At 34.5% G+C, this 13230-nt stretch overlaps 2 protein-coding genes and 1 pseudogene across 2 annotated transcripts; 1 reads left to right on the top strand and 2 right to left on the bottom strand.

Annotated features, from left to right (window-relative positions):
- The first annotated feature begins 4387 nt into the window (after positions 1-4387).
- On the top strand, positions 4388-5243 carry LOC120168155 (uncharacterized protein At1g76070-like). The gene has a single exon (XM_039176973.1). The coding sequence runs from the start codon at positions 4426-4428 to the stop codon at positions 5146-5148; it is 723 nt and encodes a 240-aa protein (XP_039032904.1). The 5' UTR covers positions 4388-4425; the 3' UTR covers positions 5149-5243.
- A 933-nt stretch (positions 5244-6176) lies between these two features.
- On the bottom strand, positions 6177-7365 carry LOC120168152 (annotated as a pseudogene).
- Positions 7366-8422: 1057 nt separating this feature from the next.
- Positions 8423-9667, bottom strand: LOC120168150 (24-methylenesterol C-methyltransferase 2-like). The gene has a single exon (XM_039176971.1). It carries the CDS (start codon positions 9664-9666, stop codon positions 8494-8496), a length of 1173 nt encoding a protein of 390 aa, XP_039032902.1. The 5' UTR covers position 9667; the 3' UTR covers positions 8423-8493.
- Between the last annotated feature and the right edge of the window lie 3563 nt (positions 9668-13230).

Genomic DNA, 13230 nt, shown 5'->3' with positions numbered 1-13230 from the left:
GACGAATCAAATTAACCGGTCGAATAGATTTGCACACCTCTACTATTAACATTCTTATTTCAATTCAAATAATAAAACCAACCACAATAAAGTTCTACACTCTGTTTTGAAAACCGGACCGGATCGATCGGTTCAACCTGTTCAACCTAAATCGGTTGAACCGTTATTAGTGAACTGGCCAGAACCGCTGAACCGTTCGAACCGGACCGGCTAAAAACCGGGAAAAACCGGGATTTTTGTTTTTTTTTATAAAAAATAAATAAACCAAACAACGTCGTTTGTTAAACGAGCCAAGTCGAACTCGAGTATTGCTGAGCTCGACTCGAACTTGAAAACTTTAAAAGTAAGCTCAACTCAACTCAAACTCACAAGCTAAAAATTATCAAGTTCAACTCAAACTCGAAATATAATATTGAAACTTGAACTCAAAAAGGCTTGAACTCAAAAAAAATTAGAAGCTCAATTGAAGCCTAAAATTCGAGCTTGATTGAAGTGAAAGAATAGTTATATAATTATAGTTATATAATTTTGTTATGATTTTTTTAACCCCAAATTTATTTTTAAATTATAGTTATATAATTATATTTATTATTTAATATGTTTTGCCTTAAATATTATGTTGTAGTTAATTTGAATCATTTTGTTTCACTTGATTTTATGGTTTTTAACTTATATATGTTATAACTTGCTTTGAATATGACTTGTGATATAAAAAATTATTATTTTTTAAATATTTTTGGTATTTTTATTTAATTTTTTAAATAATTATGACGTCGTTCGGTTCTTCCGATCGATCGAACTAATTCGATCGATTGAATCAATGAACTGATAACATTATCGATTCGCTAACCGATCCAATTCTAAAAACCATGATTCTACACCCCCACCGCAAAAACCCCAACCCTGACCAAGTTCCACTTCATCATCTCTCTCTCCCCCCTCACTCTCCCTCCCTATCCCTCCCCCCCTCTCTCTCTCTCTCTCTCTCTCTCTCTCTCTCTCTCCAAAATATCCACCTTCCATCCTATCTCCCCCCTTCCCTTGTACGCTTCGTCGTCGACAGATGTGGTGAGGTCCGCCATGGCATACCTTTTCTCCAAACACTGTCTTTCTTGAATTGGGCCACCACGAGACCCGATTTTGTTCAATCTCCCGACCCTCATATTTCGACATTGTTTGGAGAGAAGGTATGGCACGTGACCGATTTTGTTCAAATCGGGTCCCCATGGCATACCTTTTCTCCATGTTAACAACTTCAACTCTCATATCTCGATTAGTACGGTTATAAGTTTGTAGATTGAAGGGTTAGAATGTACTGTTGTATCTTCATCTTTCAGCATTCGACTAGTAGCACACTTTGTTCTCTTGGTTTTACTCACTGGTAGTTTATTCTAGATTATCAAATCTCCTTCAAATTTTGGTTGCATCTTCCAATTCTATTTGGAGGGTTATTCTGTTGGAATCATTGTTTTGAAAACCGGACCGGCCGGTTCAACCGGGAATCGTTGTCTGATCTGATTCAATTTACACCAGTTGAACCGTTATTAGTGAATCGGTCGGAACCGTTAAACCGTTTGAATCGAACTAACTGAAAACCGGAAAAAACCGTCAATTTTGTTTTTTTTTTTTAAAAAAAATTAAACCAAACGACGTCGTTTGTTAAACGAGCCAAGTCGAACTCGAGTATTGCTGAGCTCGACTCGAACTTGAAAACTTTAAAAGTAAGCTCAACTCGACTTAAACTCACGAGTTAAAAATTATCAAGTTCAACTCAAACTCGAAATACAATATTAAAACTTGAACTCGAAAATGCTTGAACTAAAAAAAATTAGAAGCTCGATTGAAGCCTAAAATTAGAGTTTGATTGAAGTGAAAAAATAGTTCACTCAATATTCACCAAAAGACTCTATGATTTTGAATGTCAAATTACCTTTATTATTTATAGAAGTTAGTTGAGATGCTCTTCTATGTTTCTTAGCCATGTGAGATTGTTTTGTTCTCATATTTTTATTCTTTAAACTTTTGGGATACTCTTCTATGTTTCTTAGTCATGTGGGATTGTTTTTTTAAAAAAATTAAACTAAACAATATCATTTTGTTATGATTTTTTAGCCCTAAATTTATTTTTTAATTATAGTTATATAATTATATTTATTATTTAATATGTTTTACCTTAAATATTATGTTGTAGTTAATTTGAATTATTTTATTTCACTTGATTTTATGGTTTTTAACTTATATATGTTATTATTTGCTTTGAATATGACTTGTAATATAAAAAAATTATTTTTTATTAAATATTTTTGATATTTTTATTTAATTTTTAAATAATTATGATGTCGTCCGGTTCTTCTGACCGATCGGACCGGTTCGACCGGTTGAACCAATGAACCGATAGTATGATCAGTTCGCTAACCGGTCCGGTTTGAAAACCATGGTTGGAATGATGATTTGTTAATTGATGCTCTTTACTCCCTGAGCATATTTCCTGTCCTATTTGTAATTCATGGAAAATACTATGATTTTTGTCATCTCGGCAGCATGATTCTCTGGAATTATTTTATGAGTCTCTTTATGGTTTGTGGTAGGCTTGCTGGTTAAAAACAAGGCATTATTAGGAAATGACACCACAGCTGCATATCATATCAAGCAGCCCAGTTCCCTTTCAGTCTGTCAGGTTCCTTCACTAAACAAGGAGCTGCAAAATCTTTTCAGGCAAAGTAATTACACTTTAATGTTTAAAATACACTAATTTCAAACTAGATGCATCAAGCGTACAAAAAAGTGAAAAAAAAGGTGGTAGTAGAAGCAATGAAGATGCATTAAAATTTTAAGCTGAAAGAATAGGTGTTTGTCAAGTTGTGCAAAGTTATCTCAGCCAGAATTGAAGCTTCACTTCTATAAGCATTTAGACTTGTCACTTAAATGTCGAGATTCGGATATTAGATTTTTGTGGAATAAAAGTTGGTTGCAGTATTAATTTCACTTGTGTGATTTGTACTGGAACACAAGGGATGTGTCGGAGAGGGCCTCAAGAAATTTTAATGAGATCTTCAAAGGGTGACCCCATTGTGGGGATCTCTCTTTGTAACAAGGTCAAATTTTGTTGGAAACAAAACAGCAGTTTTGGGTTCTAACTTCTAAGTATTGGATTTGAATACAAAACAAAGAATATGAATTCATTACTCTGTTCGAGACGAAAGAGACAGCAACACTCCTATAGCAAACTGAAAGAGTCCATGGTTTAACGATTCTAACATTGTCTAAGCAATTCACCCGCACTCCAAATTAATTTTTTTGTTTGTGGGGGTCGGTTGCGATGCATTGATATTTTTTTTAAATGAAGTTAAAATAAATAAAACAATATGTTAATTTTTCCGGCGAGACACAATCAGCTCAGCTCTATGAAAATCTATGTGGGTCCATGGGGCAGGTAGGCAAGCCACCAAGCTCAGCCCTATAATTTGTAAGATCTTTTCTCTAATAATATATTATTTTAATCGATAATTCCTATATGCATCACCGTAGTTTAGTTTATAAAAACCCATCACCGTAGTTTTCGTACAGAAAACCTTTGACTTATCTTTTGGGGGGCAGGTATACCCTTGACTTATCTTACATGCCATAACATTCACACGATTAAATTACAAAGTACATCGCCGACTTTAGAATTTCAAAATTCTCTCAATCCAATCTGTAAGCCTGAAAAAGCTGAAAATTTCCATATTTGTAACTATCCACAATTCTCAAATTATACTTACTAATAAATTCTAATCACCGTCATTTTAACTACCAATTTTGATCTTTAAAATTCCACTGAAAGAACCTCTTGTACTTCCCGATTATATATGGGATTTGGGTTTAAAATGATTCCATGTCAACAAACTCGAGGAGAGTTCTATTCATAAGGAAAATTTTGAACATCCATTTCAGTTTCAATTTACCAAATTGTGGGTAAAGATTTTAACCATAGGTTGTATTATATAATTAATTAAATACATCAAAATTTCGAATATAAATGTGTGAAGCACATTAAGTCTATAAATTTTAATCATATTATTATGTCAAATACGGCATGTTTATATTATTGGGGATTTGGAGTATAATATTGTTATATAAATCATAGCTTGACAAGTCAAGAACCGACAAAGCTAAAGCCACGAAACCATTTTGTTTGTTATTTAATTAATTAACGGAAACTTGGAATAAAATTATTTTTTGAAGTGAACTCTCAGCGTCAGCAAAAGCAAGGCGTCGTGTAAATGCATGGCTTTAAGTTTTGCGCAGTCTTAAATCGGCTTTGACCCAACCCTTTTCCGTGTTTGATTTGGTCAAAAACAAAAGCTCCATTGTCATTTCATTTGGATCTTATTCATTTACAATATAAAAAGCGTTTTGCCAAATACTGGAAAGTGTTTACAAACAATGGAGAAACAAGCTAAACCCATAAACAAGATGCTCAAGTTTTTGCCCAAGGCAGCTTCATCCGTGAGTGTCAGCTTTCAGAACAATCCGTTTAGCCCAGGGAAGCATAAAGCCTTTGCCGGGAAAGGATTCTCCGGTCCAATCATTTCCATGATTCCGGCTGAAGCTCGAACAAAATCCAAGGCTGACACCTTCCACACTCAAGAGCCGACTTCACCCAAAGTCTCGTGCATGGGACAGATCAAGCATAAGAAAAGTAAGTGTGTTTTGCCTCCTAAACCTAAAGCCACTAATCACGTCTCTGAATCTTCTTCTTCCGGACAAGTGAAGAAGCATGCATCCAAGTTTAGGCGAATTTTCAGTATGGGGAAACCGGCAAAGAAATCTGAGCATGAACCGAAAGTGCCTGATAGGGCTCCTTCTTTGGGGCAAATGAAGCGGTTCGCAAGTGGGCGTGATGCTTTCGCTAGTTTCGATTGGACGACTCAGATTGCACCTTTGGAAGCTGATCATCGTAGGGATTATTACTCTGATGAAGATGATGAGGCAAGAGATTGTGATTTTGAAGAGGAAGACGTGATCATTCCTTTCTCAGCGCCAATCACGGTTGGTGGTGATCGTGGGGTGCCTTTGCAGCCAAGGAAAGAAATTAACATATGGAAAAGAAGAACCATGAACCCACCTAGACGCCTTCAATTGAATCCCATGGTCACCGCAAATTGATTCTTCCTTTTTAACTATATTTGTTGCCTTTTCCCCGCCTCGTTCTTTCTTCTTATTTCTTATCTACAGTCTGATTACTGCAAACATGGACTGATAAAACATGGCGAAATCTGTAATGTAACTGAATATGTTTCTTGTACAGATAAAATATAAACTATTTCTTGAGCACTACTTCTTTTCTTTTTATGGAGATTGTTGTTAAACAAAGTGTTGCATCATACAAAAGATAAGGATTAGCAGCAGTGGCGTCCCGTAAAATCTACTGAAAATTTTCGCTTTTCGAAATCAACACCACTTTATCCTTGGTTATACGTAATCCCTTCGAATACAATTAATGAAAGAAGGGTCATGTTCACATGGCTAGTGTATACCCTACTTCAATTGCCTGTAAAACACTAAAACTTGTTATATTTAATACGAAGAGATGAGATTACTAACTGGCTGATCTGCGTTTACAAGTGAAATCTCTGTATCAAAATTGTGGCCGCCTGCCAAAATGGAAAAATACTTACAAACCAAAACCAGGCATAGCATGGAGTGGATTAAAAGTCAATTATAGAAGATAGGTGGTCCGGTTGGGACATGCCAACGCCTCTGACAACGATGTTCGACCTTTAATCAACGTTTCTGGCTATTGTATCTTTTTTATAATGGATGGACACTAACAAATGATGCTTTACTTAATTTAAAGCGATTTCTCTTTTTGTTTTCCAGGATTTAAAAGTGAGTTGAGATGATCGTTTCTAACATGACTAATTAATGGTTAAAGTAGTATTATTATTTTTTTGAATCGCATTGAATTAATATTAAGGTATATTAATTTTTAGATGGAATTATATTAGGAGGATTGATGGTGGTGGGAATTATAAAATAATAAGTTTTGATTTTAATATTTTATAACATATAAATTTTATCTATAAATATATATTACAAAATATATTAAATATATGAACATGATTAATCTTATGTGTAATCAACTTAGAGGTGGAGGACTTAAATGATTTAACATAATTAATTAAGATCCAACATGGAAGACAATTTCATTTCATTACTGTAAAACTCACAATCCAACATATATTACTACTTTGTAATTGTATGAGTTGATTTTAAGATCCCCCATTAATAAGTAACTCGGACGCCTTGGTATCTCAGAATCTCCCCGATAAGTTCTCCTTTCCCAGAACCAACATACCTTCCGCATATCTCTCCGTCTCTGATGAACAAAAACGTAGGCACCTCGACCACGTCCATGTCCTTGAGGAACTGCATGCAGCTGTCGTTCTCATCACCGTTCATCCTCGCAAACACCACAGAATCCATCTGCTTAGATAGCTTAACCACTGTCGGATACACCTTGACACAAGGCCCGCAATGTTTGAGCCCTACGTCCAGAACGATCAGCTTGTGGTCAAGCTTGTGCTCTTCGATGATCTCCTCCACGTCCTCTCGACTGTGAAGCTGAACCACACCCGAATGACTGTCGCCGTAGTACAACACATCTCCCATAAGCTGGTCTGGCCCGATACCTTCTTCTTCATGGATTTTCTCCATGCTCTTGTAGAAGCTAAAGTGAGGGACTTTGGTGATTTTCTCCCTTTCGCAAAGCTCCCTGGTCTTGTCCGACTCGTCACCCATCACAAGGATGAATTCTACGTCGTTGCAAGTCCTGCTAAGTTCCACCATAAATGGGTAAATTTTGCTGCTGTGGTAACTGTAGCTAGTGGCGTATTCAACCACAACAAGCCTGTTCTTAGCCTTTTTAAGAGCTTCATCGAATTCTTCGATGCTGTGAACCTTCTGTACTCTCTCATCACTCGGAGCATCCTTTGTTCCGGGGGAAACAGTGGCCTTGGTAATGAATCGAGGCATTGTGCAGGTTTCTAGTTTTGTTGAAAAAGGTCTCGGCCTAGTAACAAAGGATGAAAGAAAAGAACCATGAGAAGTAAGAGAAGTGATTCTTGGTGCAAAGTGAAGATCAGAAGGTGGCGGTTTAGTTAAGAAATTTGTGATTGCAGCCATTACGAGATGAAGCAAGAGCAAATGATAAAGAACTAACGATCTTCTGGAGTTGCTTCGGGGGTCTCCTCCCTCGTTAACAAAAACAACTATGGATAAAAGATATCTAAAAACCTAGTGGTCCGAAAATGGTAACCACTCGTTTTGGCTTGTTCCGTTCATATTATCCACATATTTTACTGTCATTCTTTTCTGCGTTGTTATTCAGCACCTGGGAAGGTAGATTTTGTACGATCACTCACCTCACTTGGCTGGACTTTTCATTGTCCTCTTCGTTGGTGAAAAAGAAATACAGTGCCATCATTCTGAGGTTGTTATTCAAACTTGAGAGTCGACATATCTAAAGTCTTCTTCACGAAAATCAACTGGGCTTCTATCAAATGAACCTTTTGGGCTTAGTTTGAAGTTTTAAAATTGGCATGCGGAGACTTTATAATAACTTAAAAGATTAAATTGATCATGAACATAGGTGAGCTCATATTAGGCCAGGCCAGAGGTTCAGAGACAATGTATACATGTTGGCCTTTGAAATGCCTTGCCACATGTAAAAGCATTTACGTCTCTTAATGGGAAATGCGTCATTTCACATCAATTTTCGTCATCCAACTAAACCCACTTCGGCCGACCTCACATTCTCCAATATATAAATATCAGATTTAACCCAAACCACACACTATCTGATTTAACCAAGGTGGACAGCAACTAATAAATTAACAATTATCAGTACATCTTCTTCAGAATACGATATAGCGAGGAAGGAGAGGAAACGCTGACAGATCCAACATAATTGTGGCCCCTCTACATGTATCCCAATAACACCACACAACGCGACAGAACACACAAAATGCCTAACAGATATGCAGAGATCCGATCCATGCTGATGTTTGCCTCGCCAAAGCTCTTAACTATTTCCTTCATTTAGCAAAATATTAACTTCTTTTCTCATTAAATGTCCCTACTAACTATATATATGCCCAATCCAAAATCTTGTTACAGCCTAACAATTGTACATTTAACATAAATGTGACCTTTAGATTAACATCTTCTGTTAATTTTTTCCAATCAAATATAACAAACAACCACTTGAATTCAACAAAAATCCCATCCATTCAAGAAGAAAAAAATCGTTCCTTTACTTGTCACCAAGGATCAAACATCTGGAATTTAATTAAAACTTTAATAAAAAAGGAATTACAAGATTGGACTAAGAAAATTAGGGGGGGGGGGGACAAAAGGGAAACCTATGGAATAAATTTTTTTTTCTAGAGAAGCTACAGGTAAAAGAAGATGGAACCTGAAGACAATGGTGCAATTACCTGAAAGAAAAGGCTAAGATTTGGAAGGTGGAAGTTGGGGTTTTCTTAGGAGAATCATGTGCATGGGAGAAAAGATTCCAGAATCGCCGCCTCTGGTCAAATAATCAGCGGTCTTGAACAGCATATCGTGAACATCAACGGTTCCTTTAGGAGCTATCCCTATGGCAGCTAGGACGGTGACGAGAACATGGTTCCTCCAGTAGGCGATTCTCCCCATCTGAAGCCTGGTCCACCAGGGTAAGGCGGGTGGCTTGGCTAGATCTTTCTCTTTCACAACCTCAAACCCTACCTTTTTAGCGATATCGGCAATGTCCTTGTAGCTCCTGAGACCAGGCAAAGCATCACCTCTTTCAATGCCTTGGATGACCTCCACGTGCTCAGGGTTATCAGCTCTGTACTTGTCTGTCGTGACCCACTCGTATGACACGTATAGAGATCCCGGTTTCAGCGCTCGGAACACCTCCGCGTACACATCTTCTAACTTCGGCGCGTGACACGTCGCCTCTATCGAGTACGCGCCATCGAAGCTGTTGTCCTTGAACGGCATCTCCAGGAAGTTGCCGCAGACGACTTCGCAGAACGAATCTAGCCCGGCTTTCTTGTTGTGAAGGCGAGCACGGTTCACTTGGTACTCGTTGATGGTGATGCCAACGACGTTGGCCCGCGAGTGAGCCGCGATAGCACGCATAGGCCCACCCACACCACACCCGACGTCCAGGATTCGGTCTCCCGACTTGACTTGGATGAGATCAACGGCCATCTCCTCGTGGAGGCGCGTCGCGTCCCTGTGAGATTTCCCACGGATGGAAGGGGAGAAGTGGAAGGATTGGCCCCACCCCCATTCGTAAATATCGGTGACTAAGTTGTAGAAAGTATCGACAAAGTCTGGAACCTTGTCGGCGGTTTCAATCTCCTTTGGTTGCCGGAAGAAAGACCAATACTGCTTGTAGTTGTCTTGTACTTTCTCGGCGGAGATAGAACCGCCGGAGAGATGGACGGCTCGCTTGCCCTTTTGCTCGGCCGGCCCTAAAAGGCAAACGAACCAATAAAGACCGCAAGCAAGAAGAGCCCCAGTACAGAAGAGACCAAAAGAATCCATGAGAAAATGAGGAGACACAGAGAAACAGAGTAATAAATGAGTACCAGAGAGAAAGAGAAATTGTTTAACATAACTTGGAGTCAGCATTTGATCGGATTCGGTGCGTAGTTGAGTTAGGAAATTTTAAATTATTTAAATGTTGAGTCATATTTTATAATTTAAATTTAATTTAATTTTTTTTAAGTCGAATTAAATTTAAAAAATTTGAATCAAATTATTTAAAATTTTGTTTTAATTTTATTATAATTATTTATAATATTATGATATTTATTTGTTCTAATTTTATTTAATTTATCTAACTTTAAATTATGTAGGGCTTCCTCACCCAAATAATACGTTGGAAAAGAATTTCTTAGCATAAAACTCTCATCAAATTATTTCTTAAACTAAGTTGTTTTCTACAATCAAGGGCAAAGACACGTGGTAAGCCATACGATTTCATTTTTTTTCATGAAGATGCATGGTAATAATTACTTGAATCTTCAACTTTGTAGAGAAAAAAAAAGGAATTGGGTGAAGACGCGGAGTAATCTTGGAATCTTTTCCAAATTACTATTTAAAACACTTTAGTCTGAGAAATAATTACTTGAATAGACTATTTAAGGAATTTTTTTAACACATTATCTCAGCCATTTGCCTATATATATATATATATTATTCTTTTATATTATAATATTATTTAATATATTAAATATAATCTAAAATTATGAAATATAATCATAATATTATATCTTAAAGAAATTATTTTGAGGATAAAATATTAATAAGAATATAAATGAGTCAAGAAATTGATGAGAAAAAAGAATTTGCAAACAATTGTAATTAAAATACTAAAATGAGTACAATGAAAGGTTTAAGGACTAAATAAAAAAGATAGTATATCTTTAGTTACAAAATAACAATTAAAGTTGCATAGGTATTCTATTGTGGTATATGAGCATGTATTTCAAATTTGGTAAAAAAAAGTGACTTAAAATAAATCACAAATTGAAGGAATAAAGAGATTATGAAAAATTGAAGGACTAAATTGAAAAATAAAAACTTGTTATCAAAAAGAAGAATTGAAAGTACACAAGTATTCTACTATGATTTAGGAGCATATGACTCAAATTTGGTAAAAAATAGACTTAAAATAAACCACAAATTGAAAAAATAAGGAGATTATGAAAAATTGAAAGACTAAATTGAAAAATAAAAAATATAAAAAAGAGGAATTGAAAGTACACATGTATTCTACTATGATTTAAGAGTATGTGGTTCAAATTTGGTAAAAATATGGACTTAAAATGAAGGAGGAATTGAAGAGATAATGAAATCAGAGACTAAATCATAAAACTGTCAAAGTACTGGGTCAAATTTTTTATTTTTCGAGTAACTCGAAAATTCAAAATTTCAACTCAGCCGAACTCAAAAATATAATTTATAATTCGAGTTGACTAGAATAACTCGAAATTAAAAAAAAAATTTAAGTCAAATCAAATTTTACCCACCCTAAACATAACCCACATGGAGAACATGAAACAAAAGTAACGGAACAACACTACGTCTACATTTAGTGTTTTATCCTTTGATTATATTAGTAATTTTTTGTTAATAATATGAATGATTGTTACTTAAATTAAGAAATCTATAATATGGATAAATTCATTAATTTAAATGATTGATAACTGTTTACCAAGTATCTCTCATTGGCTAACCGAAATAAAATTATTATAAACAATCATAATATTTCTCAGAGTTTTAAATATTTGTGTTTACCCCTTTTTTTTAGGCAGCGGGTTTGTGTTATGTTATGTGATGTGATTCTACAATTTGAAATTTTGCAGGTAGCTTACTTGTACATTTCTTGTTAGTTGAAGAGTTGTGTATTCGTTTCATTAATTTTTTTAATTTTTTTTATTTTAATTACATTAATATCTTCTTATAACATCGTCATGTTGTCTAAGGAAAAACTTAATAAGAGATAAAAAAATCCGAAAGAACTGTTTTCGTTATGATTTTTTATCCAAATATTATAAAATAAAATCTAAAGTTAATATATATTTTAGTCTATTTTTTAGATTGATACATTTTCTATTAGTAAAGATATGTTTCTTAACCACTCATAAACACTCTTCGGCAGTTACAAACTCTTGACAGTTTTCAAAATTTTTAGTTCATGGCAGTGATGGTGCTCTTCTCCGGCCACCACCCTCTCTTTTTAGTTATGTTTTCTTGTATTTACTATAATAATACTCTTGACCCTTTCTCTAGTAAAGGGTATTAAGGCTACCGGTGTTTTGGGACTCTCGGTACAAGTTTTTATTTGGTTTTCTTCTTGGTTTTTTATTTTACCTAAATGCATGGTTGTTGTTTTCCCGATGCATTGTTTCTCTGTTCGCTTGTTCAAGACGGTTCGTTTATTATTGCATAAAGGTGTCGGATGGGATTGATGTTAAAGGGAGTTCACTTTTTTCATTAGCCATTTTGGTTCTTCTTCTTTCTCTCCTCCATGTTTGATGCTCGGAGCTGTTGGTGTGTTCAGTTTTTGTACGTTTTTTGGTTCATTTGTTAATGGTTTTGTTTATAGGGTATCTCTAAGCAATCATTGTTATATGTTATTTCGATAGTCACGACTATATTTATTCTGTCTGTATTTGACAAGATGTTTGTTGATACGACTTTGATAAATGAAATATCATGTTTATGTTAAAAAAAAGATATGTTTCTTAAATACACTTTTAGAATGATGTTTTTTAAGAAGTATATTGGTTTATCGATGGTCACTTATATTCAAATTTTTTCTTTTAATAAAAGATTGTTTGCTGATGTAATCAAAATTGTGTAGTGAAACAGTATGCCAGATTGTTTGGTTCACTCACCACTCTTTTATCATTTCGTAAAGTATTTCATTCGACAGAGACAAAGAGTTTTTATAAAGGTTATTGGGTTTTGGTGTTGGTTGTCATTCTTAATGGAAGATTTTATTTTTCTTCGTATCTTTAGGTTTAATAGTTTACTTTTGTTTGAGAATTTTGGTGACTATTGTCTTCAAATTTCTCTCTACATTTTGGTGTGTTGTAATTTTGATTTGAAATTTAGTTTTCATTTTTCAAAAAAATGAAAAAAATATAAAATGAGATAAAAAATATAAAAAAACTATATGAATATTATTTAAAAGATAAATATGTATGATGTATTTTAAAGATAAATATTTTTACAAACACAAGCGGAGCAATGGTTGTTAGAGTATATTAGTCCTATCTTCAATCACTTAATATATAGATCTAGCACCATTTCAGAAAAATCCTTAGATGGGTTCTAGATCGATAAAATTTTCTGAAACGATGCCCGACAGATAATTAATTACCGTCAGGGTGATTTTTGGGTAAAAACGCCGATAATCGCAAATAAAAATTGATTGAATATAATGTTTTGATTATTTATGTTGTATAATTTTAAAATTAAATTTATTTAAATTCATTAATTTTTTTATTTGATTTATAATTAATTTATAGTTTTATAATAAAAATATTCTTATATTTAATAAATATAATGTCAAAATTTACCATTAATGTTTGATAAAACAGCCACTTTAATTTTTTTTAAACTAGTCTTCAACATTTTATTTTTAGTTAAAATAATTATTTTTTTTGAAAATAATTAGTTGAC

This window comes from Hibiscus syriacus, unplaced genomic scaffold (assembly GCF_006381635.1).
Source record: "Hibiscus syriacus cultivar Baekdansim isolate YM2019G1 unplaced genomic scaffold, ASM638163v2 tig00111715_pilon, whole genome shotgun sequence".
Lineage (NCBI taxonomy): Eukaryota > Viridiplantae > Streptophyta > Magnoliopsida > Malvales > Malvaceae > Hibiscus > Hibiscus syriacus.
The sequence above is the reverse complement of the archived record's forward strand: the minus strand, read 5'-3'. Positions and strand labels throughout refer to the sequence as shown.

Coding starts and splice junctions, on each gene's coding strand:
- LOC120168150 (XM_039176971.1), bottom strand. CDS start 9,666: ATGCTGACTCCAAGTTATGTTAAACAATTTCTCTTTCTCTCTGGTACT.
- LOC120168155 (XM_039176973.1), top strand. CDS start 4,426: ATGGAGAAACAAGCTAAACCCATAAACAAGATGCTCAAGTTTTTGCCC.